The sequence below is a fragment of the Temnothorax curvispinosus genome, unplaced genomic scaffold (assembly GCF_003070985.1).
Source record: "Temnothorax curvispinosus isolate PA1 unplaced genomic scaffold, ASM307098v1 QBEX01004775.1, whole genome shotgun sequence".
NCBI classification, from domain to species: Eukaryota; Metazoa; Arthropoda; class Insecta; order Hymenoptera; family Formicidae; genus Temnothorax; species Temnothorax curvispinosus.
The window spans coordinates 613,714-638,039 of record NW_020214555.1 but is presented as its reverse complement, the minus strand read 5'-3'; the positions used below and the strand labels follow the sequence as shown (position 1 = coordinate 638,039).

General features: G+C 46.4%; 1 protein-coding gene across 1 annotated transcript in view; it reads right to left on the bottom strand.

Moving 5' to 3' along the window:
* LOC112454063 (protein dachsous) overlaps positions 1 to 22,978 on the bottom strand; it is a 51,668-nt gene extending 28,690 nt beyond the window's left edge. The window contains exons 1-3 of the mRNA XM_025015252.1: positions 22,910 to 22,978; positions 16,516 to 16,696; positions 11,053 to 11,535 (exon numbers count right to left, since the gene is read on the bottom strand). Of these exons, the coding sequence (XP_024871020.1) occupies positions 11,053 to 11,535; positions 16,516 to 16,696; positions 22,910 to 22,978 (733 nt within the window). The remainder of the gene's footprint in view (positions 1 to 11,052; positions 11,536 to 16,515; positions 16,697 to 22,909) is intronic.
* Between the last annotated feature and the right edge of the window lie 1,348 nt (positions 22,979 to 24,326).

Below are 24,326 nucleotides of genomic sequence, written 5' to 3'. Positions count from 1 at the left end.
AAAAACTTGCCACGGCTATTAAGAGGAGTAAAGATAAACTCATGATGAATAAAGAAACTAATATTGTCTACCAAATTAATTGTGACAACTGTGACATTTCGTATATAGGGCAGACAAAACAATACTTGGAAACTAGGATAAAAGAGCACCGTAATGATATCAAAAAACGTTAATAATCTCTCGGTTTTGAGCAAACACCGGTTATGTAACAACCACAACTTTAATTGGACAACACCTAAAATGTTCCATAAAGAAAGTAATACGAGGATAAGAGAGATTGCTGAGATGTTTTTTATGAAGAAACAAAATAATACCATCAACTTAAAAAAAAAGACAGAGAATCTTAACTCGGTATGACAGAGTTATTATTTCTGTTTAAAGTGTCATGTATATTTATAAATATTTTCCTAGTGAACCTTCCCTTCTAACCTCCTATCTCGGTCTTATTGCCGAGTTTAATCAGTCTCCCAATCAGGAGATTCGCACGTGTGACATGTCAATTTAGTGCTAGAGATCATGCATGTGAACCTTCGACCGAACACGTGCATCTTCATAATAAGAAAGAATTGTAATTGTCACACGAGACACCCCTTGCAGTTTTTCAAATTTGCCTTCTATTTAGGTAATTTTATTTATATTTTTGCCACTTAGTCGAGTTAATAAAAAAAAAGATTGAACCTTGAAAAGTGCAAATTAAAGAAAGAATTCGGTACGGAGACTCGTCTGACGAAGGAACGCCCTGAAATCTCGACGCGATCGTCACGGAGGCGCCGGGGTGGACGCTGTCGAGGATCGATACGTGCCCCCACGAGCTCGCCACTCGCCGTAGCCGCTACCGCGCGCCGTCGCGTAGCGAAAAACGATCTCATACTTAAATAATGATGATTAGCCGCGGGTCGTGGTAGCGTCGAGCGACGCGACGAATGCGATGAAGAAGCGATACCGTGGCGGTGGTATGTTGTCGTTGACGGAGGTCCCGGCTCGTCCCTCTTTCCTCCGCGCTCGCGCTCGCGTTCACTCTTCTTCTTACCACGAACCTCCATCACGAACCTCCCGAGACCGCATCTCTATCCTTCCGTCTCCTTCGATCCGAGCCGCCGGGCTGCCCCGCTCTCGCGTTTCGAATGTCGGTTCGCCCGTTTACGGCTATATCGGCGTCCCGTAGCGCGGCCGCACCGGTGCCCCGCGAGACGTTAAACATCGAGGTCGCGCGGCGATCCCCTCGGCCGGAATGATATTCGTTAATGGGAGGACGGCCATTTCTTACACGGCGCGCGTGTAATTGAAAACTGGCAAGAAATTTAAAACGCTCAATCTACGGCACGTGAACCGGGTTGGCCCTTTTACTTTTCAGATCGCACGTCTCTCTCTCGTGCGGCCTCTCGCAGAGAGTTAGAACGCGTTTGAGCGGATCGATTGAAGGATGTATGATATGCCTATTGACACTTCGGTCTATTGATCGTCTAACCGATCATATCCGTCTTACGGACACGTCTGTCTGCTTGTTTAGCATGTCGTCCAGATCTGTCTCCCGCAGCGAGGCATATTTATCCGCTCGCAGCTATATTCGTCCCTCCCAGTCCCTCCCTCTCTCATCGGACATTACGATACCATGTCTCTAAGGTGTTACGCAAATAAAGACGCATATAATCCATGCAACGTATGTAAATGTTTCTGCAATTTGTTCTGATAATAATTCGGGTAACCATAATTCGGACGAAACGGCGCCAACGGAGAGGTTTAGACGCGTCCAGCTAAAGAGTTCGCGACGCTGAAGAAAACACGCGTAACCAACGAGGGGGGTTTGTTGTGCCAGGGCAAATAATTGACCACGATGTGCGTGAGTGCACGCGGTGTACAATAGCTCAAGAAACGCGCGCGCGTCGGACCGTCTGAACAAACGAATAGAGCTTTATACATGCATTAAACATCCCTGAGTGAAGACGCGGCTAAATGGTCGAGTGTACGTCCGGCGAGTAACCGGACGAAGAACCGGAGAGATAGTAGGATGGGTCCAGGACGTGCGGTCCAAGCGAGACAGACAAGACAATGGACAGTGACAATATAATGCCGCCTGGCTTCCAGCGACGTAAAAATAAATTAAAATCAGATTCATCGACGTTGGCTAGTCTAAATAATGACGCTGTTCGCGAGAATTGCGAGAAATACCTTCGCGACCGAGAAAGGCACAGACAGACGTTATCTCCGAAAATGCTGCGCATGAAAAGAAAAAATAAATTTTGATATTTTCGAGATGCGATGTTATCTATACATATATAAAGAACGAAATCCATGTCGTGTGTCGAGGAGGTATCAAAGGGTTAGAGTACCTGTGTACTATTATTGAAGCGCTTGAACGATTCGCGAGTATGAGGTAAATCGAGAGTGGCACACGATCCGGGGATTCGCAATAAGACCGGATTGCACAGAGTAATGTTGCCGGCTAAAAGACCGGCCGCGGCGGTGAGATCGCCGCTCGCGGAGCATCGACATGCGCTCCTATCGCGCACCTCCGGCACCCCCTTTCGTTTCTTTTCTGTCGGGACAATCTCATCTAGGATTACACCACGATAATTCTCCCGCAGCCGGCCCGACGAAATTCCAGACGTAGCGGAGCCGCTCGAGGGATCGGATCGTCGAAGGTTCTGTAGAAAGAGCGGGAAAAAGATATGTATGCACGGCTGCACGTACACACACACACGCAAGGGCGCGCGCAGGGGAGACTCCGTACACAGCTTCGTGCGATGGTAAACGGCGATAACGAAGCGCGAGATAAGAGCCGTGGAGGCGCATCATAGAAGACGCGGAGAGAAACACGGGGAATACGGAGAGTCGAGAATCCCACTCTATCTCCTCTTCACCCTCTCGTAACGTTTCTCTCGTACCAGCTCGATACGTTGTTATCAGCGTATCTACAGGATGTCCCACAACCAGTACTTCTCAATCACTACGGGGCAAATCAAGAAGACGGCGATTATTCTAATAGCGTTCCATTAAGGGGATGCTGGAGTCGCGGGCGAACTCGATCAGCGTCGATAAAGAAGTGCTCACCGATTCTTACATATACATACAGAGCACAGGCAAACTCGACCAGCGTCGATAAAGAAGTGCTCACCGATTCTTACATACATACAGAGCGCAGAGTTTTTGGCTGAATTCGGGGAGACGCGTAACATGTGCATATGAAATTTTCTAACATACTTTTCTCTTATACTAAAGCTCGCAGCTCATTTCTGCAAGCACAGGATTCTTCTTTATTGTATTTCCGTGACGGCTGCAAAGTTTTTGTATACGTACACAGTCTAAAACTTTTATCTGCAGCAAATGTTGTCATGAGTCGACCGCAGAATCGAAAATCAAAATGTAATTTTCTAATTTTTTTTCGTTTTTCATACGCAATTGGTGCCTGCCGTCTTCGTTATCGTCCATACTTTAATTCTGGACAAAAAATTTTTAATTCGGTGAAATCAATCAAAAGATTTGTGTGTCTGAAAATTTCGTGGTAAAACAGACCTGTCTCCAGCATCCCCTTAAACGCGAACGAAATTAAATTCTTGCGAAAGAAATAAAGTAAAATTCCGCGGTTCGGTCAATATTGCAGGTCAATACGCATTTACTCGTGGAAATGTTGAAATACAGAATCGCGATTTTCACGTCTCGGTCGCCTTCTCGTCGTGATTGTGATGTGGGATTGGAAAACAATTGGGGTGATCGCGGTCCCCCGCATTCATGCGAGCGAGAATCAACGTTGAAGTCGCAGTTTCACCGCGAAGATCCATCCGCGCGATTCATGTTTCATGCAACTATGAAACATCTGTGAATTCCAACGATATATGGCAGCGAGGCGAATACGAGGGAAAGAGTATATTCGAAGGATTTGCGTTGCGAGTGATTTCGAGTTCTAACGTATGCAGCACGCGAACGATCTTGATAATCGATGCGCAGCTTTTCGACGAGCTGGAAGAAGGAATATCGCCGGAGAGGCCAGTCAGCCCCTCGTGGCGAACCTTGCTGATCTTGTACGCCGATGAGGCGAGTTGCAACCTTGCAACATGGATAAACGGCGAACAGGTAGCTCGCAAAGATATTAGAAAATTCTATTTCGCCATCCTCGGCTCTAAGAGATCTCGATATGAACGGGTAGGTATATCGATAAGAGGTATGCGTGATTAGAATATAGAACAGAAATGTAGAATAGAACCCGTCCCGATTAACCGCACACTATAGCGTTTAAATTGAACGGCACGCGAATACCGGAAAAGACGAGAGAACCATGCGATTGCTGGATCGGAAAGTTATAACGTCGGTTGCAGCACGGTTGAGATTTCTACGATGCCGGCTGCTCCTTTTTACCCCGGTGCTGCGGCTTGCAGCACCGGGATTGAAAACGATTGCGGTGAGGCGACGATGTGCAAGCGGCATGGCGCGTATCTCCGTGTGTGCATGCGTGTGTTCGTGTGCACGCGCGCAAATGCGCGCTTCTACGGTCGAGATAGCGAGGCGTACCTGCGCAGCACGGTGTATCTCGCAAGCATCTGCGAATTCCACTGATCTGCGAACGACCTCCGCGGTAGAATACGTTCAAAGGCACGCTTTTCCGAGATTCCCTCTCTCGGCGGAGGGAACTCGGAATCGCGACCTAAGTAACAATGGTCGCTGCAGCAATTTTGCGGGACTAACGCTCCCGGAGGTAACAACAATGTGGTGAACAATGATAAAATAAATTCAGAGAGGAAAGAAGCGCGGAGAGAGACACGCACGCTTGAAAAGCAAGTTCCGATGGGATATAAATGGCATTCGGGATGTCAATGGAGATTCCGATGATATTCATTTAAGATCAGAGATAGACGAGAAATTTTCTTTAATAGAGTTTGCAGAAAGTTGACTATAACATTTATTGTTAATAAATGAATGCCGCCGCTGGTATGATAAATGAATGATTTGCGTGCAGCAATCAACAACCACTATAAAAAAGAATGATATAAATTATCGTGCGGAAGACTCAAACCTGCAGGAATTAAGATAAACTGTTGACACTTCGTTAGCAATACATAAATACAATTGCAGATAACACAAAATGATAATTGTGACCCATTCGCCAAAAAAATTTATTTTTCATGGCAGCCATACTCAAGAGCGAAGTAATGAAAACATCGGATATAAAGCCGGCGACAGAGCGAATTAATTATGTGTACACCACGCGTAACTTTGTACTCCTTGACTTCGCTCGGACATGCGCGAAAGAAACTAATTAAAACCTCGGGGACAAAGGCGATGGCGTGCTGAATTAATGGCGCGCATAATTTTAAATAACAATCGGACCCTGGCAGCAGCAGCAGCAGCAGCGGCGAACAACGACTGCGCGTGTGTGTGCGAAGAATGAAGTACAGGAAGAACGATCCGTGAGGGGGACCTGGGGGGACCCCCGTGACAGGATTAGTACGCTCGAACTTCGAAGTCGAAGAGTGGTCGGAGAAAGAGGCCTGCGGGATACGGCGTCGCGGATGAAATTCCGGGAACGTTACGCAAATCAGACCGCGAGCATTCGTCGTCCCGGCGTGTGGCAGCGACCGCGCTATCTCGATCCGCGAATCTTCTCGGCGCGGGTTTAGGTCGGGCCCCCTCTTTTCTGCGGGGGCCCCGCCAGCCGTGCTCGCCGTGGATTCCAAAGAAGCGATTGCCGCGCGAAATTTGCAAGTCCAGCGAAAGCACGACGTGCACGAGAGAGTAACCAAAAAGTGAAAAGAGAGGAAAAAAGAAAAAGAGAGAGAGAGAGAGATAATAGGAAAAGAAAAGAGATCCATTAGGGATCGAGACAAGGACGAAGAAGAGAAACGCGACGGCGAAGTTCAGTGGCGAAGAAAAGGGGGTGACGCGCGTCACGACGAGACGTGCTTTGGATCGCGTTCGTCGAAGGAATGTGTACTTCGAACTGACGAATTCGATGCGCGTTCGTTCGCCGAATATTTGCTCGGGGAATTGGACATTACGGAATGATATTATCGCGCGATACACCGGCAATAATAATTAATAAAGAAGGGGTAAGTGGCGAAATATCGCATCATTAACTCGGACGGAGCATTTCTTACGATTTGATCATCGACGAGAGTGGCGGATTATACCCTATTCCGGGACATTACAGCCAGATCGTTTCACGCGTTATATCCGGATATATCTTTATGACCAGTCTTAAACGACTTGCCAGCGCCCCGCGGCGTTGATCTTTATGGTGTCATCGTTAAATTCGTTAAAGACGGACGATGTGTCGCGCGGATAAGATTAGAAGTTGTTTGGTTAGAGTAGTTTCCAAAATGTCGATTCTCTCTCGTCTCTCGACCTTACTTTTTTTTATTAACTTTTTGCATCATTACCTAGAGGAAATTCGGACAGTTAAATTTGCGAACGAAACGACGCTATAGGACTGATAAGAAGAAGGCTTGGCTACGTCCCGTCGTAAATTCGAGAAACTACTTATTTTATGTCGCCTCGATACGAGATCACGCTGACGCTCTCGAAGCAGCGTGGGATACAAATCGCAGATGCCGCGCGATGCATCTAATGCAATCCTCCAATTGCGGTAAGAGGAGTCCGACAGTCAGCGAACTTCGGGTTCCTCTCTCGACGTTCCTCATCTTTCATTCCTCCTACTCTCACCCCCCCTGCGCCCCTCGGACGTCCCGCGCGCGCGCTGTCTTTTCTTCGCGCACAAGAGAGGAAAGGAGAGGAGAGTGGTACTGGGAGCCCTCAAAGCGAACGCGCGGAGCGGCGATATTTAAAGCATATGCAAAGAGTGCAGAGCTCCGCAGCGGCAGCCCCCCCTCTTGGTAGGGAAAAAGGGGCAAAAAGTCTCGGACAATGGCGGCTTGCGTTCGGCTGCCCGGAATCCGACTCACGACGATTTATGCGACCTCGGCGACGACGACGGTCCACCTTCTCCTCCTCTTTCCGTCTCTTCCTTCTTTCGCGTTCACATCCTTCTCTTTCGCTCCGCTCCGTTCCGATCTCCTTGGTTCGGCTCTCTCGCGTCTTCCCAAGACCGGCACTCGAGAAGCGCGCATTCTTTCGACGAGAATGCCAGGTTCCGAAAAGTACGAAATACTCGATCCAAGAGTGTCGAGGTGAGATTAACACCTCGAAATTCACTCTGCGTTACTCGCTCTAATTATCGCTCTTTAATTAAATAAGTATATACTAAAAAAAACCGCACGAATATAGAAAACGGGCTAACTATAATAAGAACCAAGCGCGGTAAATGATGCGCGAAAGTTTTATTTATATTTTTATTTTACATATTTCCAACCTTTCTCAAGAAAACTTGCGATGAATATGAGCGAAATAATACTGCAAAATAATGTTTGACTGACAAAAGATATTATCTTGTTACACCGCGCTAACTATGGGAATCTAACTATATGCGAATGCGCGCGCACATAACACGCTCGACGTCACTTGCCGAGACTCTTTTCGCGGATCACCAACGAGGTGCATAATCGAGCGCGGCAAGGAAATTCGCGAGAGAAAGAGAGATGGAGAACGGCGCGACTTTCTGATGAGCGGTTGCCGATTGCGCCTTGGCCTTCTAACGAAGACGCTTGTTACCGTCGTTATCGCCTCTCTTCCGCGTGTTGCAAAACTGATGTTCAACAACGGCCGTCTTGTTTTGTGTTGTTTGCGCCGAGCTTTCGCGGGAAGCCCCGGCGAGAGAGAGCAAACTACCTCGGGCGAGTGTACCAATTGACTGGCTCGTCGTGCGCCGATTTCATAACGTGACCCGTCTCAATGTCACTGGTCCCGTACTTTCTACCGGCGACCTACGTGTCAATCACCGTTTGTATTCTCGCGTCGCGAGACCTTCTGTGTGTGCCACAAGATTCCTAGCGAAACGAAGTCAAGCGTTTCCAGTAACCGGTAATTTCGCTCGATCGCCGCCAATTTCGTGTCACGAGTCCGTTTCCAACTTTTCAACCTTCGAATCCGCGTCATCACGATTTCTAGACACCCTCCCCTCTTCCCTTAGCAGAAGATCGGTCTCGACGCGAGGCTAAGAGCGGCCGTTCATTTCGCAGATAAGATAAGACCGGTCTTCTCTACTCGACGCGATTACGGCGGGTTGATTCTCCCCTTCGTCCCCCCCTCAAGTGCCATAAACTCGACCGTAAAATGAAGCGCGTTCCTCACTTTGTCGCCAGGTTTTATGGAAGGATCGGGACAGCCGGCCGTCCACGAAACGAACGACTGCTTCCCAATAAGGAGTTCGTCTACGTTGATTTTAACAGTTCCAAAGCATCGGCGAAACGATCGCTCTTTTGTCGGCCATCACCCCTTTAACGATCATGGTTTTTTCGGAATTCGCTAGGAACGTTTGCGCGCAAAGTCTGCTTGACCGGAACAGGTGATCGTAAAGTGGTAGCCGGTCTCTGTCTCTGGATACTCGATTTACATCAACGGTGGACTAGATTTGCTAATCTGATTGGGCATCTCTCGGCAAGTGTCGCGTCGCGCCGAATGAAACGAACTAATTAAAGTTAATTCGGTTAATGGGCAACGAGTCCATTCACGAGTCGGAAACTTTGACTGGATGATAATTCTTACGTTTATCAACGAGATTGATCAACAGCTCGAATATAATTTACATATCGACATCAGCATATAATGATAATATCTAAAACTAAAACGTTCTGTAACACGAAAATCTCACTTTGTTTGCTATATATTTGCTAAAATCCGATCGGTCAACAGCATTGATCTAATCGAAATCTAAACTCAAAGCGCGGAGTTTGTCATTTGTCCCGCTTTGTCCGGACCCGGTCCGGCTTAGTAAAACAGGTGTCGCAAAATGGTAGCGCGAATCGCCGGTGCACGTCAATGCGCGCTCGCGAGATTCCTCTTTCTCTCTCTCTCCGGTACAGCCGAAACAAACCGCACCTGTGCCGACGATCGCCGGGCCCCGTTCAACTTTAATCTGATAATCTGATTGGCTGCCGTGTGTCAAATATTGCGGGCCTGAGTGTCAGGTCGCGTTCTTCTGCGCGAACTGGTTCTATACGGCGGCCGGACGCGTGGCCGATTGGAAGTCGGGTTCTGAAACCGACCGTCCGATCGAGCGACCGGCCGATCGCGCCGATGCCGGAAGAACAACTTTGAATGCGCGGTGTCTGAGACGGTGCTCAGTTGTTTCGTGTCATGTATAAGGTATCTCGCCGCGCGCGCGCGTTTCGTTGTATGTTTTACATTTTATGCTCGAGTCTTAAAGGGTACAGACTTTTAAACCGACATTGCGCGGAACGGAAGTATATAAGAATGTCCTGTGTGTGTATAAGAAAGTTGCGCGGGCTACATTTGACTTCTTAAAATAAAAATTACGAAAATGAAGAAAGATAATTCTGAATTAAGGAATGCGTTAGAAATACATCTCGCATCACAGAACTCGTCACAATTTATTGACACGAATATGAGAAATTCGAGAAGTGCGTCTCCTGATCGCGATTAAACGTTCCTACGAGGGAGACCTACGGAAGAGGAAGATATGAGACGGGGAATCAAGGTACGAGTGATACGAGGTACCAAGACCACGAGTCGAAACCGCACGTCGCACAGGGTCAGGATGCTTTTTAACTCCCCGAGAAGAAAGAATGACGAAGAGGAATAGAAGATGAGAGAGGGAAAAAAAGGAAGAAGAGGGAGAGAGATCCACGTCGTCGCTTGGCGAGGGAAATACAGCCTTCGCGCATTGATATGCAACAGGCTGCATATACGGGCAACGCCGGGGCGAACAATACGACCACCGGTAAGGCACCACCGTGTAAACTATTCGGCGTTCCCGGGCGTATAACGTACCGCGCCGTGCCGCTCGATACCGTGCGGGACAGTTTACACGGCGCATCGGCGTATACGGCGCGGCGAGCGCGCGGGTCGTGACGCGCCGTATCTTGCATCGGATGTACCACCAGTGTGGAAACACGGATACGTACTTCTCCTCTCTTTTGCTCTCTGTCTCCCCCTCCCCCTCCCCGCCCCTCGATCGGCCGCCCTCCTCTCCACCCCGTGTCTCGGTGTATCGGCATGGAGCAATCCACCCACCCGTCCGCGACCTTACCGGTGCTCAATCCTCCTTCGTCTCTCTTTCTCCTCCTCTCCCTGCTCCTCCTTCTCCATCTCATCGTCGTCCACGATCTCAGCCTCCCCCTGCTGAGCGAATCCCATTTCTCTCCTTCTTTCGACGGCCACCTGTTCGCTCAAATTCGAAATTCCTTCTTCTCCGCTGAGAGCCCCTATCCTTCACTAAATTCATTTCATCCTGCGGAATTTTTTCCTTCGACCTACATTGCCGTCGTATTTTCGGCGCTGCGTAAAACGCGAATACTCCTAAGTAGCGTGCGAAAATATATCGCGGCGTTCGGTGCGTCACTACCCGCTTCGCTCGATCTCGTATTAAAGAGAAGGGAAGGCGGAATGGGTATCTTCATTCGTGATGTGCTTCGGCTTTTAGGTCCGTGCGCATCGTGCCTGAATGTACCGTCCACGTGCACGTATGCACACACGTAGGCGTTCGCGGAGTCCTCGGCGTTTTACTCGTGACGCGACTATGCTAACGCGGTAACGCCGCGCGTGGAATACGTTTCCGAGGCATTCGCCGGTTCGAGAATCGTATACCCCTTCGTTCTAAAAGACCCGACAGATTAACTCCAGGCATACGAGTGCCCTTACGCAAACGTCGCAAATGACTCTGCGCCATTGCAACATTGAGCGAAAATAGCTTCAAAGTTTTCCAAGTACAAGTAATGCAAATGCAACGCAAGTAAAACACAATGAAAATATATACAAGGTATATATACGAATATAACGCGTGAAAATTATCAAGATAATGCCGATATACATGTAAATATTGTAAATCACTCATATATGTATAAATATAAAATTTTCGCGGTGTAAAATCCGTTATTCGCCGTCAGTCACAGTATTCTCGTGTTCGATGTTACATGAGTGATGATGCAAGACACAACGGCCGGCCAATGAAAAGGCTTATGTTAGTACAAAGGTGAATCGACTCACCCGTTGACGAAGATGACGCTGTCGCGGTGTTCTTCATGCCGTCGATAGCGGTGTTTTGCGAGATATTCTCCTTGACCGTGACGGTGTAGCACGGTTTCTCGCAAGTGGCGATTCTGTGCCCCGCGGAGGAGACGGTGATCTTGACCTCGGCGTCGACGATGCTCCTCAGGCCGGCCGCGTCCGTCGCCGTGACGTTGATTTGATACAACGGTGAGCGCGACAGCAGATTTGACCGTGACACCCTCATCTCGCCGGTATCGCGATTGATTTCGAAGACCCCGCCCTCGTTGCCGCTGGTGATGCGATAGGCGACCTGACCGAAGAAGCCGGCGTCGAGATCGGTCGCCACCACCTTCAAGATCGGATTGTACATCACGCCGTCGCTGCGCAGGGTCACGTTGTACTGCTGCGGCTTGAAAATCGGCCGGTTGTCGTTCACGTCCGTCACCTGGATGCGCACGATCGCTATCGTACTCAATCCCCCTGCAAATAGAATACAGCGTATTATTAGATATATATATGCGTTATGGATATAGTTACACAACTAATGGTTATAAAAAAAGATAAGATATCGAACGCGCGTAGCAAGAAAGTCATCGAATTTCTCATAAAAATGAAAGAATGTTGAATTTTCAACTGTCACGTTTTAGCCGATTTTACAATACTGATTTATAATCTGTAATTAATTTTATCGGAATCAAGCGGAGTTGAGCAGCGCTGAACTCGAGTACTCGCTGGAGGGCCGCGAATGGTCCACAATATGCGCGCGCGGAGGCGAGAGGTGCGCGACCAAGAGAGAGCACATTATGTTTATTTCATTCCCGGCCGAAATCCTCTTATCGAGCCAAATAATGTCGGGGTATTAGCCGGCGTAGAGAACGAATCTACGGCGACGCGCCCGAAGCCGGTCTGCATAAATCACGAGCGTCCCGTTCCCGCGGCCTTTTCTCGGACCCAATCAGCCGCCGGAGAACCTTTTCTCGCTCTCTCCGTTCATCGGGTTTTCATCTCGTCCCATCTCGCTCTCCTTCCGTTCTTCTTTCAGCATCCTTTCCCTCGGTCAGTATCTCTCCCGCCCCGCTCCCGTCGTTTTATTCGGACACACGTGAGCACGTGTGCGTCGACGTGAGCTCCTCTCTTAACCCCTCCGCGCGCGCGCGCGCAGGGTAATGCGCCGCTCATGGTAATATTTCAGACGTGAGAAGCTTATGGAGTCCTCTCAAATGACCGCGCTCTTTTAGGAGCATCGCGGGCCCCCGTGGGGTAATTGCTCCGCTGATACATCGATTGACCCGTAAGCTACGCGCGATAATGACTACTGCATTGTGGGAGAGGCGATTACACCACTATCCCCGTACTTCCGCAATTCGCTCTTCTATATGGGCAGTGATGAACGCGATCGTTCAATACTATACAAGTGTAGTTGTCCCACGATGTAGAACTCAAGGATTATAAACTTGCAAGAGTCCTCTACCTCCCGTCAGTGGTCTGCCGCAACTATATTTCTAAACCATATCGTCGTTGAAATTAATCGGAGATTATCTGCAAATTCTATCTCTCTATAATATACGCATTTTCACGACGCAACGCTAGCGAGAAATCACGACGGGATACCACGAGTTGCTGGTCGCCGCCTCGGATTTAGGCGATACGCGACGCAAGTGTTAATATCAAAGACAGTATGTAAAACGGGTAATCCGATGTTTAAACGGTTTACAACCGTAATTCATAGTAATGTATGGACTCGGCCGCGCGGAGCTCTCTCCGAGCGCGGAGGAGATTTATAGGTGCGAGTGTCATTGGAGTCATGCGTCAAGAACCCGTCCCTCGATCCCCGGTTCCCTCCTCCGGTACGTGGAGAAACGAAGTCTCTGATTCGTTCGTGAAACATCAAAGCATCGAAAAAGCATCGATCTTCAGAACGCGGACACGGTCAATTCGTGAAACTTATCGAAAAAGTTTATTGCGTGTCCCTAACAACGGTCAATTCTTAATTGTTGGACACAGGCGCTCCCCACAGATCAAATAACGCACTTATAGCGTTTTTTCTCTCTCTCTCTCTCTCTCTCTCTCTTCTTTCTTGAGGAGGCAAAAAAATTGATTACGCGCTTTCGCGTTCGATACGGAAGACGAGGAACGCACCCAGGTACGAACGGATATACCGACTTCCTGGGGATAGTTCAACGGCATTTTAATGCACGTTGTCTGATATTTTCGTGCCCGCTGCAGTCCGGCCCTTTTAATTTCACGCGGTCGATCGTCGGGATGAGTTCTTTTCGGGATTCGTGCGGCGGGGGATACGAGGGGGGGGGGGGCAGGAGAGATTTATGCGGCCGGTAGGTGCGGCGGTGCTCAACCTTACACAGCCAAATTACGTCCGGGCGAGGAATGAGTTTCACAACGCGCGGTTAATTAGGATTCTTCTTTTACTATCTCTAATATCTTTTTTTCACATACAATCCAAGATCGAGAAACGATTTTTCCTTAAATCGTACACGTACATTTTGCCCTTCGCGTAAAGTCGTAACTCGCTGCGCGCGTACTTGGCGCAAGACACCACCGTGCCTCTTAATTCATTCCTTTTTTTTTCTTACGGGCGAAATAAGACGTCCCATTAATATACCGAGCACAAACGCGCGCGCACGTTAATTCCGGGATATGTTACAAAGTGCGAGCTGAAAGCTCGTGCGAGTGACACGTATCCGAGATTATGCGCAGTAACGCGGCGGGAGTCGAGAGGGTGATATAAATAAGCGCAAAAACGGCGCGGACAATGACAGTCGGTGGGAGTTGAACGGAGATTTATGACGCTGGTGCCAATAAAGTCACCTCCCGGCGTAGCTCCGGAACGTGCATCCCTTTGGACGTGCCTTCCTTATTTACGTTTCTGTACCTGTGTACAGGAGAACTGCGAGGCAGAAACGCGATATCGAGATTTCGAGAAAAGGGAAGTACAGCACCTTCGATTATTTTTTCCATCGACACGATAATAAATCGCAGACGAACGATAAAATCCCGGCACGACAGCGACTACACGGAAGACTTCGCTCGGGAGATTAACGTGGAAATTACATTAAGATATCGTGCTCGCACGTAATCGATGCCGAGTGGAGATTCCGCCGCATTAAAGACCGTTCTCTCGCTTGGTGGAGAATCCAGTTCGGATGTACGTGCCGGATGATATCGGTAATCACATCGCACAGCAAATGCGTTGAGAGGACGTTTTTCACCAGGGTTTGATTACATATCGCGAGTTTACAATGCTATCTGTTTCCCCTGTAATTTACAGTAACATGATTAAGTTGATCGGAATAGCATACACTCGTCCTCCGAGCTACGTATAAATAAGACATAGGAAAATTTTAATTCATTAATATTTTAATCTTTTAGTTAGCACCGATAATTAACAGAAAATCGTTCTAAATATATTATCCATCAACTGCTCCAAGTGATTATCATCTAACAACCCGCGAGGAGTCCGGCCGCGCCGGTGCGGCGTCTCGCGTTTAGCACCGATTCCGCATCCGCTCTCGTCTTCGCGGTCTTCTCGGGCAAAATAACTCGCGCAAGAAAATCCGTATATAAGCAGACGCCTTTCGCGGATCTCCGCCTTGATCCTGAGCGCGCAGGTAATAATTATCGCCGCGAACGCGCACGGCATTATCCAGCGCTATTAGCGCGATAAAATCCCGCTGTGGTTTGCTTATCATCCCGCGTTTCCCGCCGATAAACATCGACGACGATATACGGCGCCTCTTTGCACCTCCTGACAGCGGCGAAACTACCGCAACGCAAGGGCAAGGGGACAGGGAGAGGCAACTCTCCTCGTTGTCGTCGTCCGCGTAGCGACCGTCAACAGGTGGTATAAATCATGCGCACCTGGCCCGCCGCGCGGTTCACGGTGGCTCGCGATTCGCTTTACTGCCGTTGCGCCAAAATGATTTTCTCCGCGCGAATTACTGGCGGGGCAATAAGAAGAATTAATCGCCGGTGTAAAAATAAGAGGCGAGGAGGAGGATTAATGAGTCTCAGGCTGCGTGTGCGCGCGCGGCGCGGCGCCATGAGGAAGCGCTAGGACGCGCGAGGACGTGCGAATCGCCGGAAGGTATTTGTAATCATTTCCGCGCGCCGGACTCTGGCTAAGATATAATATGCTCAAGCGCGCACGATTGTGCGCGCGTGTTGTACATATCTCGTGGGGAGATGAGATTTATTTATTATCGCGAAGCTGTCACACTTCCGTTTTGCGGCAGAACAAGTCCGTCGCAGAAATGTTCCCTCTTGCTTTTCGGTTTCATACTGGGATGACCGTCGCGTTTGTCAACAGGTGGTATAAATCACTTCGCGACGGTACTCGCGGTCGCTCCCTGGTATGCCGGTGCCTGTCATATCCGGCCGATTCTATTGTCTGTCGGATAGTGTCGCCGACGTTGCCGTTGCACGGCGAACAATCGTATCGATAACGAGCGACAATTACGAGCGAGAATGCATTCGTCCCTGTTTGCAAAACAGCATAACGTCGACAATAGCAACGTTCCCTTATTCGGCCTTTTTTTTTCATTTCTTAACCACCGGTTAACATTTTCCTTCTCGGATGCTACTCCGCCGTCTTTGCGTCCTCTTTCCTGGAGCGCCGCCGCGTCGCGCCGCGCGGGAACGGTAAGCGCAATGGCCGTTGGCACACGGTAGCCCCATGGATCAATGGACCTTCAGTCGTTGTCCTTTCTCATAAGGCGACCGCGAGCCGCTGCGTTGAAAATGGCCGCGGAGCCTACCATCGACATAAATCATACACCCTATTACAGAGCTACTAGATCTCGTCGGGCCGATAGCCGGGGCCCCGGCTTCCTCCTCTCCGCGTCGCGTCGCTTTGTTTCTCTACGCGTTTTTCCGAGCCGCGAGTTTCTACGCGCGTGTCTCCGCTCTCCGGCGCGCGGGGCGGCCGTTTCCACTTGTTCCCGCTTGTCTCGCTAACTCTTATCGACGCCCGTGCGTGTACATGAGGCTTGCACGCGAATAGCGGAGTCGAGCATTGTTCTTATGTCGTCGGAACGAGAGATCGCGATGGCGTGAGAGATCTCGCGATCGAGCCGAATTATTGCAACGGCTTTCGAATTGCAATGGCTGAGGTTGTTAAGCGTTTAGGTACAAGTTCCGAGGACGAAAAAATTCACGACTGCGATACTTAATGTCAAATAATAACGAAGAGATCAGTATCTGAGGATATTCTGTTCCTTTAAGGAAAATATTTCGATTCTAACATGGTACCATTAATACTTATCGATTGTATAAATTAGCAGAAAATTGTAAACAATAATAAAGATAGAAATATCAGAAACAGTATCTAATAATTAATCAAGTCGCGACTATTCAGCTAAAACTATAGATACGTATCATGAAGTCTCTTTTCAAGATCGATATATAATTTAATAGTCAGACAATAAAAAGAAAAGTGGCACAAACCTCTATCGGTGGCAATGACAGGCAGTTCCAGATAAGGCACTGTTTCTCTGTCCAGAGGCGATCGGACGCAAATATCCCCCGTATCACTGCGCACCAGGAACTGTTCGTTCTCCAGCTGACCGCCGGCCAGGGTGTAATTGACCATCGCGTTTACACCACAATCGGAATCGGTAGCTTCCACCTGCAACAAAGATAATTCAAGGTTAACATTAAAATAAATTCCAACGTGAATTGAGACATACACCCAAAAAAAAATATTCTGCCGATAAGTGGGGAATTCCTCTTAGCAGTTCCTCTAAGCAAAAAAACATTATATGAAGAATATCCTTCTTTAAGTAATACGTATTACTTTATAAATGAGTGGATGCGTAAGCTATAATCAAGAGTAAATTCCTCTACAGTAAATTCTACTATTAGCCTCTTAAAATAAGAGGATATGCTAGATATTTGCGGCGCGCGCGTTAAAGTTAAAAGACGATCGTCTTATTAGCTACGCGATGCGTACGCTACCACACGAGACGCCCGTGTAGAAAGTTCAGCCCCTTGCACAATGCCAGGCAACAGGCAATAGGAACAGGAAATAATAAAAAATCGTTAATTACAACCTAAAATATTCGAATGTTATGATTTGTTGGCAACAGGCAATAGACACATAATTTCCAACGTGACGGAAACTCCTGTGTCTATTGCCTGTGTCACTGTTTATTCTGCATTTATATACATTGATTTCTGATTTTTATTCCCTGTTCCTATTGCCTGTTGTCTTTATTAAGAATGGCCTTATATAACATAAGTCCTCGATCATTAGTTATATATTAGGGATGCCATAAGAAAGATTTCCTTATTTTAACCTGATGAGGTCCCTATCATTATTTATTAGGGATTCCATAAGAAAGGTTTCCTTATTTTTATCTAATAAGGTCCTTGTAAGGATTTGATAAGGATGTTTTAACTTCATAAATACTTATTTATTAGGGCTAACCGGATAAGGTCCCGATCATTATTTATTAGGGATGCCATAAGAAACGTTTTCTTATTTTTGTCTATTGAGGCCCTTGTAAGGATTTGATAAGAATGTTTTAACGTTTTAACTTTATAAACATATTATTTTCATAAATATATTTACGAACACAAAATTTCATAATAAGCCGGCACTGGTTTCTGACATTCACCCGACATTAAGAAATATTATATCATATATCTTATATCCAATTCAAAATTTTATTACTCTTTTTAAACTGAATTTGTTTATTAAGATGATTTTTGGAAAATTATATATTTCCGCTGGTTATGTAGACAATATATAACACTTACATCAAATTAAGAAGTGGTCTACCATGTAAGGCAGTTGGCTCACGATCCAGAGGTCCCGAGTTCGATCCCACCAAGGTAAGTGTTTTTTCCAATACAAAAAATATTTATAATTATAGACTACATCTTAAGAAACAAATTTAGTTATAAAATAGTAATAAAATTTCAAAATAAATAATTTTTTTTATTTATTTCGGGTGAATATCGGAAATCAATGTCCTCTAATATTAAGAGGATTGCACAATCTTGAATCTAGAGTCTCATGATTAGAGGATATTCCTCTACAGTTTAAAACATCTTCTTAAGGCCCTATTTCAGAGGAAAATCCTCTAGCATGAACCAGGAACCGCTAAACTGCAGAATATTTTTTTTTGGGTGTATTATGTACGTTTTTGCGTGTAAATCTCTGCAAATCGACGTATATTTGCAATTCATCGTATAACTCTGTTTTAGAAGGACGATAGAAATGGAGATCCGTCACTTCACCGCGGTCCTTTACTCATCACATTCTTCATTCTTCAGACGATATAGTAAAAATACAAATATGTTTTACAATCGCGATAATGAGTGGTTCGTAAAATCGTCAAAAAGATAGATTACGAGAAGATTTGGAGTTTTCAGAAGCGAAATAATTTAACGTTAATAATTAACTATCCGATAAGAAAAAAATTCGAAATCGAATGTGTAACGAGAAAGCGTCCAAGCCCGTTCACAGTCTTCGCCGAAGATCATTTCCGCGATGAATGACTCCCCGTTGAAATTTATCGATCCCATTTGTTCGTTCCGCGATTCTTTTTTTTCTCGCCGCAACAAAACGACACGATGACGAAGGACGCGACGTCGTCGCGCCTCCCCGAAGGCGGAATCTACCCACGAAGGCGGAACGCCGGGCGAAGCACTTTGTTTAATTTCGCCCGGCGTTCCTGAAACGGGATACTCGCGGATTGCCGGGAAGGTGGTCCATTCGTAATCTGGGCTCCAGTGACTAATTTGCGAGCGAACCTTTCCTTTCCCTGCCCTCCCGGAGGAGGACCCGAAGACGTTACCGCGACGAACGGACGGACGGACGGACGAGCGAACGAAACGGACGAACGTGGGGGCGGTGATGGACGCCTCTGTGCTTCCAGCGTGTGTGATTTATGCGACGATTCATCGCCACCTACCCCACCTCACGATGTAATACAAGTTACGAGATTCCCATACGGTCGTTAACGAAAATGCCTCCCCATTTTTTCCCCGCCTCGCGAACGCATCTCGTTGGCAGATTGTTCTCTCAGAGAATACGTCTCAGTCGGAGTGTCCTTTATTTTGACAATCATCATCCCCCCCCCTCGGTTTTTGTGAGAGAAATGATCGTAAGAGAAACTGGTAAAGTTTGAATTATACATTCATATTTTCTAAATCTCATGGAATGATTTCGCTACTAATATATTAGAGTGATTGCGATAGTTATTCCAAAAGAGAGGTTTGTCATTCTGATTTGACTAAATGTGGGCACTCATAAGGTAGGAGTGAATTTTTCACTCAAATTTTTAGAGCGGCCACTCTACCGGAGTGATACAATCTCACTCTAAATCTGTAGTGAATCACGATTCACTAAAGATTGACTGATAAAAATTAAGTACTTTAACAGAGTGTCTACCCAATATTGTAGAGTGACAAATAATTCCTATGGACACTGATCTACTGCACGCGAAAAGAGTGCCCTTTCAATCAAATGGAGTGCGATTTCACTCCAACTTATGCAGCGCAATTTTATTCTTTCTCACAGGGGCTATAATCACTCAAAGTGCATCACTCTTCGACTTTTAGAGAGTACGTAGTCGTTTTTTTATGCGATTCTTTCTCTTTCGTTTTATGCATATGTATCAAATGTTAAAGTCTATGTCGGACATTTGACTTATGATAGATATACATTTCGCATTGATGAACAGGTTCTCGTCTTAACGTGAATACTCGAACAATAAGACTTCTCACCCTGAATTGCAACTTAAATAGCGCTTTCCTTCGGGCGGCGCAATACAGGTATCATTCGATGATTTATCACGCGTTTTAAATATGGCGCGTAACGCAACCGCAAGTCGTCCTGTGGACACGAGGCGAGCGATTTCCAATTTTTGAGGGCAGCGAGTATCGATAATGCCACCCGATCGACAGATTACGATCGTCGGGCCGATCGGGTAATTGCCGCCGCGGCCAATCGGTCGAACGTGGATTAAGTCGGGGAGGAAAACGAGACAGATGGGAGAGAGAAAGAGAAAAGGAACTCGTAAATTTATACCGGCACGAGACGTAATTTGCGCGGAGCATAGTGGTAGTCGTCTCGCGGGGAACTCGACGCGAGAAGAAACTGAGACGCGAATCCCGACCGGTAATGAACCCCTTAACCCAGACCGAGTTGCTTTAATGACAGTTTAAAGTTTCTTCTCGCGTTCGAGGTATCGCGCCAGCCATCTAGCCGTGATCCGAGTACTCGGGAGGGAACCGTTCCGCCCATGTTGAACGGGAACGTGGAATCGCGAGATCGGGATCGTGATCGGCGAGCCGCGATGATCGATCACTCCGTTATGACGCGCACACGGTCGATTTGTCGCCGATAAAGGCGACCGGATCATTCGCGAAACTATAACGAGGAAAATGATTAACGCGAATCACCGCTTGCGTTTATCTCGCGGTGTGGCGGTAGTGGAGAAACGTTCCGCATTTCGTAGTAAATTAAGCGATTATTCGTTCTGGCACAGTGTTGAAAGCAAAATGAACTGTACGTGAAATCTCTCTAATCATACGCTATTAATAATATGGGCAGAACCACGCGTCCTTTCCTCACAGAGTTGCGTTACGTTTTTCTCTCCACAATGTCTTTTTTCTTACAATTAATTGCAAGTCTGATGACGGTTCGGTGAATGAGGTAAGAAGAATGCGCGCGGGAAGAAATTAAATTTGCTATCTGCCAAGGCAATAATATTCCACTCGGAAACAATGTACGAGAATCGTGAGAATCGTAGGGAGAGGGCGCGTCGAAAGAACAAGATTGCAATCTTGAGCTACAATTAAGGAGGTCGGGGCGGTTCGCGCGCGGAGAAAATATTCCTTTCTACGTAGGCGGATCGCCAGCGGATCGCAATAGGCGGACTAGAGGAAGGCTTCTGAAAGCCGATAAATCGAGCGCGCGTATTCGTCGGCATTTGTCATTACTCCGCTCCGATCTGATAAGCGTCATAAACGAACGGGTTATAATGAGGAGCAACGAAATTATAGCGCGATCGCATTATGTTATATTTAAGTATATACGTCGCGCGTTATATCAGTCGGCGTATAACACGTGTATTTTATTGGTATATATAGTCGATAGTGCACTGGGGAGGGGGAAAGGTATGGCGATAGGGAACACATGCGAGTGCTATAAAATATTACGACTCGTCCCATAATACGCGCCGTGCGTTAATAAACTAGCGTTATTAATATCCTCAAAGAGCCTCGCAGTCGATTTAAACCTGCTGTCCCGAGAATGCGCGTGTGAGAATTACCATAATAGAACCCTAATTTGCAACAACATCCCCTGCGTGCCCGGCGCGAGTGCGCGCGTCCATCGCGATTTTTCCAAGATAAGTAACGCATCTATTCGACGTACTAACGGTAGGGCTATGAAAGGAAGGGACTAGAAGAGGTGCGGAAAGCGAGAAGGAAAGAAGGAGAGAGATGGAAAAAGAGAAAGAGAGACAGAGACAAAGAACCAGAGCGCTATGGGGCCCAGCATAGGTGGAAGCGAGACGGAGGATAATAAAGCAGGAGTCCGCGGGGAATGATTTAGTGGCAAGCGGTCGAATAACTTTCCCGCCAACACTGTTGCCACCTCGAAGCGGCGATGAGCTCTTCGTGGCTCGTGCAGCACAGTATGCTGAGCGCGTTACCGCTTCTTGAGGGAAAGAAGCGAGACGAAGACAAAAGGATCAAGCTGGAAGGAGGGAAATTTATTGGATTATGCACGGAATCTCATCTCGAACGGCAGGGTGAACTACAGATCCTTATGACATCTCCACTTCTCTTTTCTTCTGAGAAGAGAGAGAAAGAGAGAGAGGGAGAGAAAAGAGAATAAGCGCAGAAAGAAGGAGGTTCTCCCGTACTTCTGATCCACCCAAACAATCACGCTAATGAATTATTGCAAAGCAATATCGATGCTGATCTGGGCAACCGATTTGCGGTTTACTTCGAAACCTCCTTTACATGATAATACTTACATACGATTGCAATTCTTGACTTCGACTACCCCTCGCTACAGTCTTCTCTCCCTCCTTTCGTCACCTTCTCGCCGGATTACGATTTATTAAGGGGATTATTATGCCTTATTGTTATTTAACGACGGTTCTTTTATTAAGAAATCTATTGAATTCTTAATTGCAAACCGATATCATATTTTTCATATTATTTCTATATTTCGCGAACGTATTATTATTGAAAGGAAGCTCAGTGTCCTTTATTCCGAGGAAGAGGATTCACCGAGGAGCAACAATATACGCGCGTACACAGTATCGTAAGGTGTATTAAATCGCGAGCAGTTTTACCTGCTATTCCGATACCCCGGCGGGAGTATGCCGCGTGATGCATTGTTCCGCTCGTTTTGTTGCGGCACGACCTTGCGAAGAATATCGATTTCAGTCGGTGTGTATGCGGAATACAATCCGACGCGGATTCCCCTCCGTAAAGCAGGGTCCACATTATCGAGCCAAACCGCGAACCGAGTCCCGAACCGAGCCTCGAGCAGAACTTGCAGACGAACCTCAAATCGAACTCCATCGCGAACCGCGAACATAAGTTAAAATTTTTTGAAGTCAAATCTTGTATTGAAATTTATAATAAAATTTATATAAATTCTTAATACATGTATGCAAAATGCATATTTATATTTACAATCGTATTTTTTAACATTGCAATATATATATTATAAATTTATTGCGTATTTATCACAACAGGTTTAGAGTATGTTTATGCAATATTAATTCTAAATTTTGTTTTATGGTTTGAAAAGAAATTAAGTTTTGAATACAGAAAAATAATAAAAACACATATACATATATTCACTCACCTTTTCCTGTTTCCATACTTTTTTTATTTTTGCTTTTTCTCTTTGCAGAGATGCCAATAATGTCGTCATCTTTTTTTTGCACATGTCACTATCACATTCGAGTTCTTTACTTATTTCTTCTTATAAAAAAAGTATGAGAACAGGAAAAGACGACTAAATATGTGTATACATATGCGTGCTTTTATTATTTTCTTGTATTCAAAGCTTAATTCCTTTTCAAACCATAAAACTATATTTAGAGTGGTACCAACTATATTTAATATTGCACAAACATACTCTAAATCTATGATAAATACGCAATAAATTTATAATATATATTGCAACGTTAAAAATACGATTGTAAATATAAATATGCATTTTTTTAATTGTTATAATGTTCGGGATTTTTAGCGTCCCGTATATAATAATCTTTTCTGCTCATAATCACTAATTAATTTTAAACATTTTTTATCAGACCATTCCATTTTGTCTACCAGTAGTCGTGTAGACTGCACATATGTGGATAGAATCAAATACAGCGACTGGGCAATTACTCACGTTTTCTTTCATCGTTCATTTTTTGTTTTTTGTCATTATTTGTCTAGCTCGAAGCTTAACTACCAGTCTACCACCCGAGAAAGCGTATAATCTGATCATAAAAAGCATCTTTTGATGTTTCGTCAGAATACCGACTTTTGGTGGGACACTGCGAGCCAAACCGCGTATCATCAAAATCCTTGCAGATTCGTGGGGTGAGCACGCGATGGTTCGCACTGATGTTCGATTCGAGGTTCGCGAGCCTCGCGCGAGTCCGTCGGCTCGACAATGTGGACGCATGATCGGCTCGCAACGAAGTTCGGCTCGCGGTTCGGCTCGATAATGTGGACGCATGATCGGTTCGCGGCGAAGTTCAGCTCGCGGTTTTGCTCGATAATGTGGACCCTCCTTAAGACAGACCGGCGTCGAAGCCACGAGAGATCGTAAACGCTTTGTTCGCTTTGAGAGGAAACCCTCCTAGATCCCCAAGCAGGTAATCGAAATAATGCTTTGACGTCACGCTTAGATGCGTTACGTAACAGACGTTACACCGTAAAACAAATTCTCTCACGTTTAAAAATTTAATCGATTTCCTCACCCTAATTTTCTGCGATCTAGCAATCAAACGGACAACGTTTCGCACGGTGAGTTAAAGATAGTCAGCGTTAGCAAGACCAGTTATAAATCAAGATTTAACTCACTATGTATCGTATCACTTACAATACGCAACATCGCTTCCAATATTCAACAAAGCTAAGGGGAATCGCGCCTTTCCGTACGCCGTATGTAACGCATTTTACAATCGCTTAAAGTGGCTTTAAATCTTCCGGCGGCCGCAAGTACAAGCGTGTAATATAAATAATCTGAATGTCCGTCCGCGATCAGATAATCGTATTAAAGT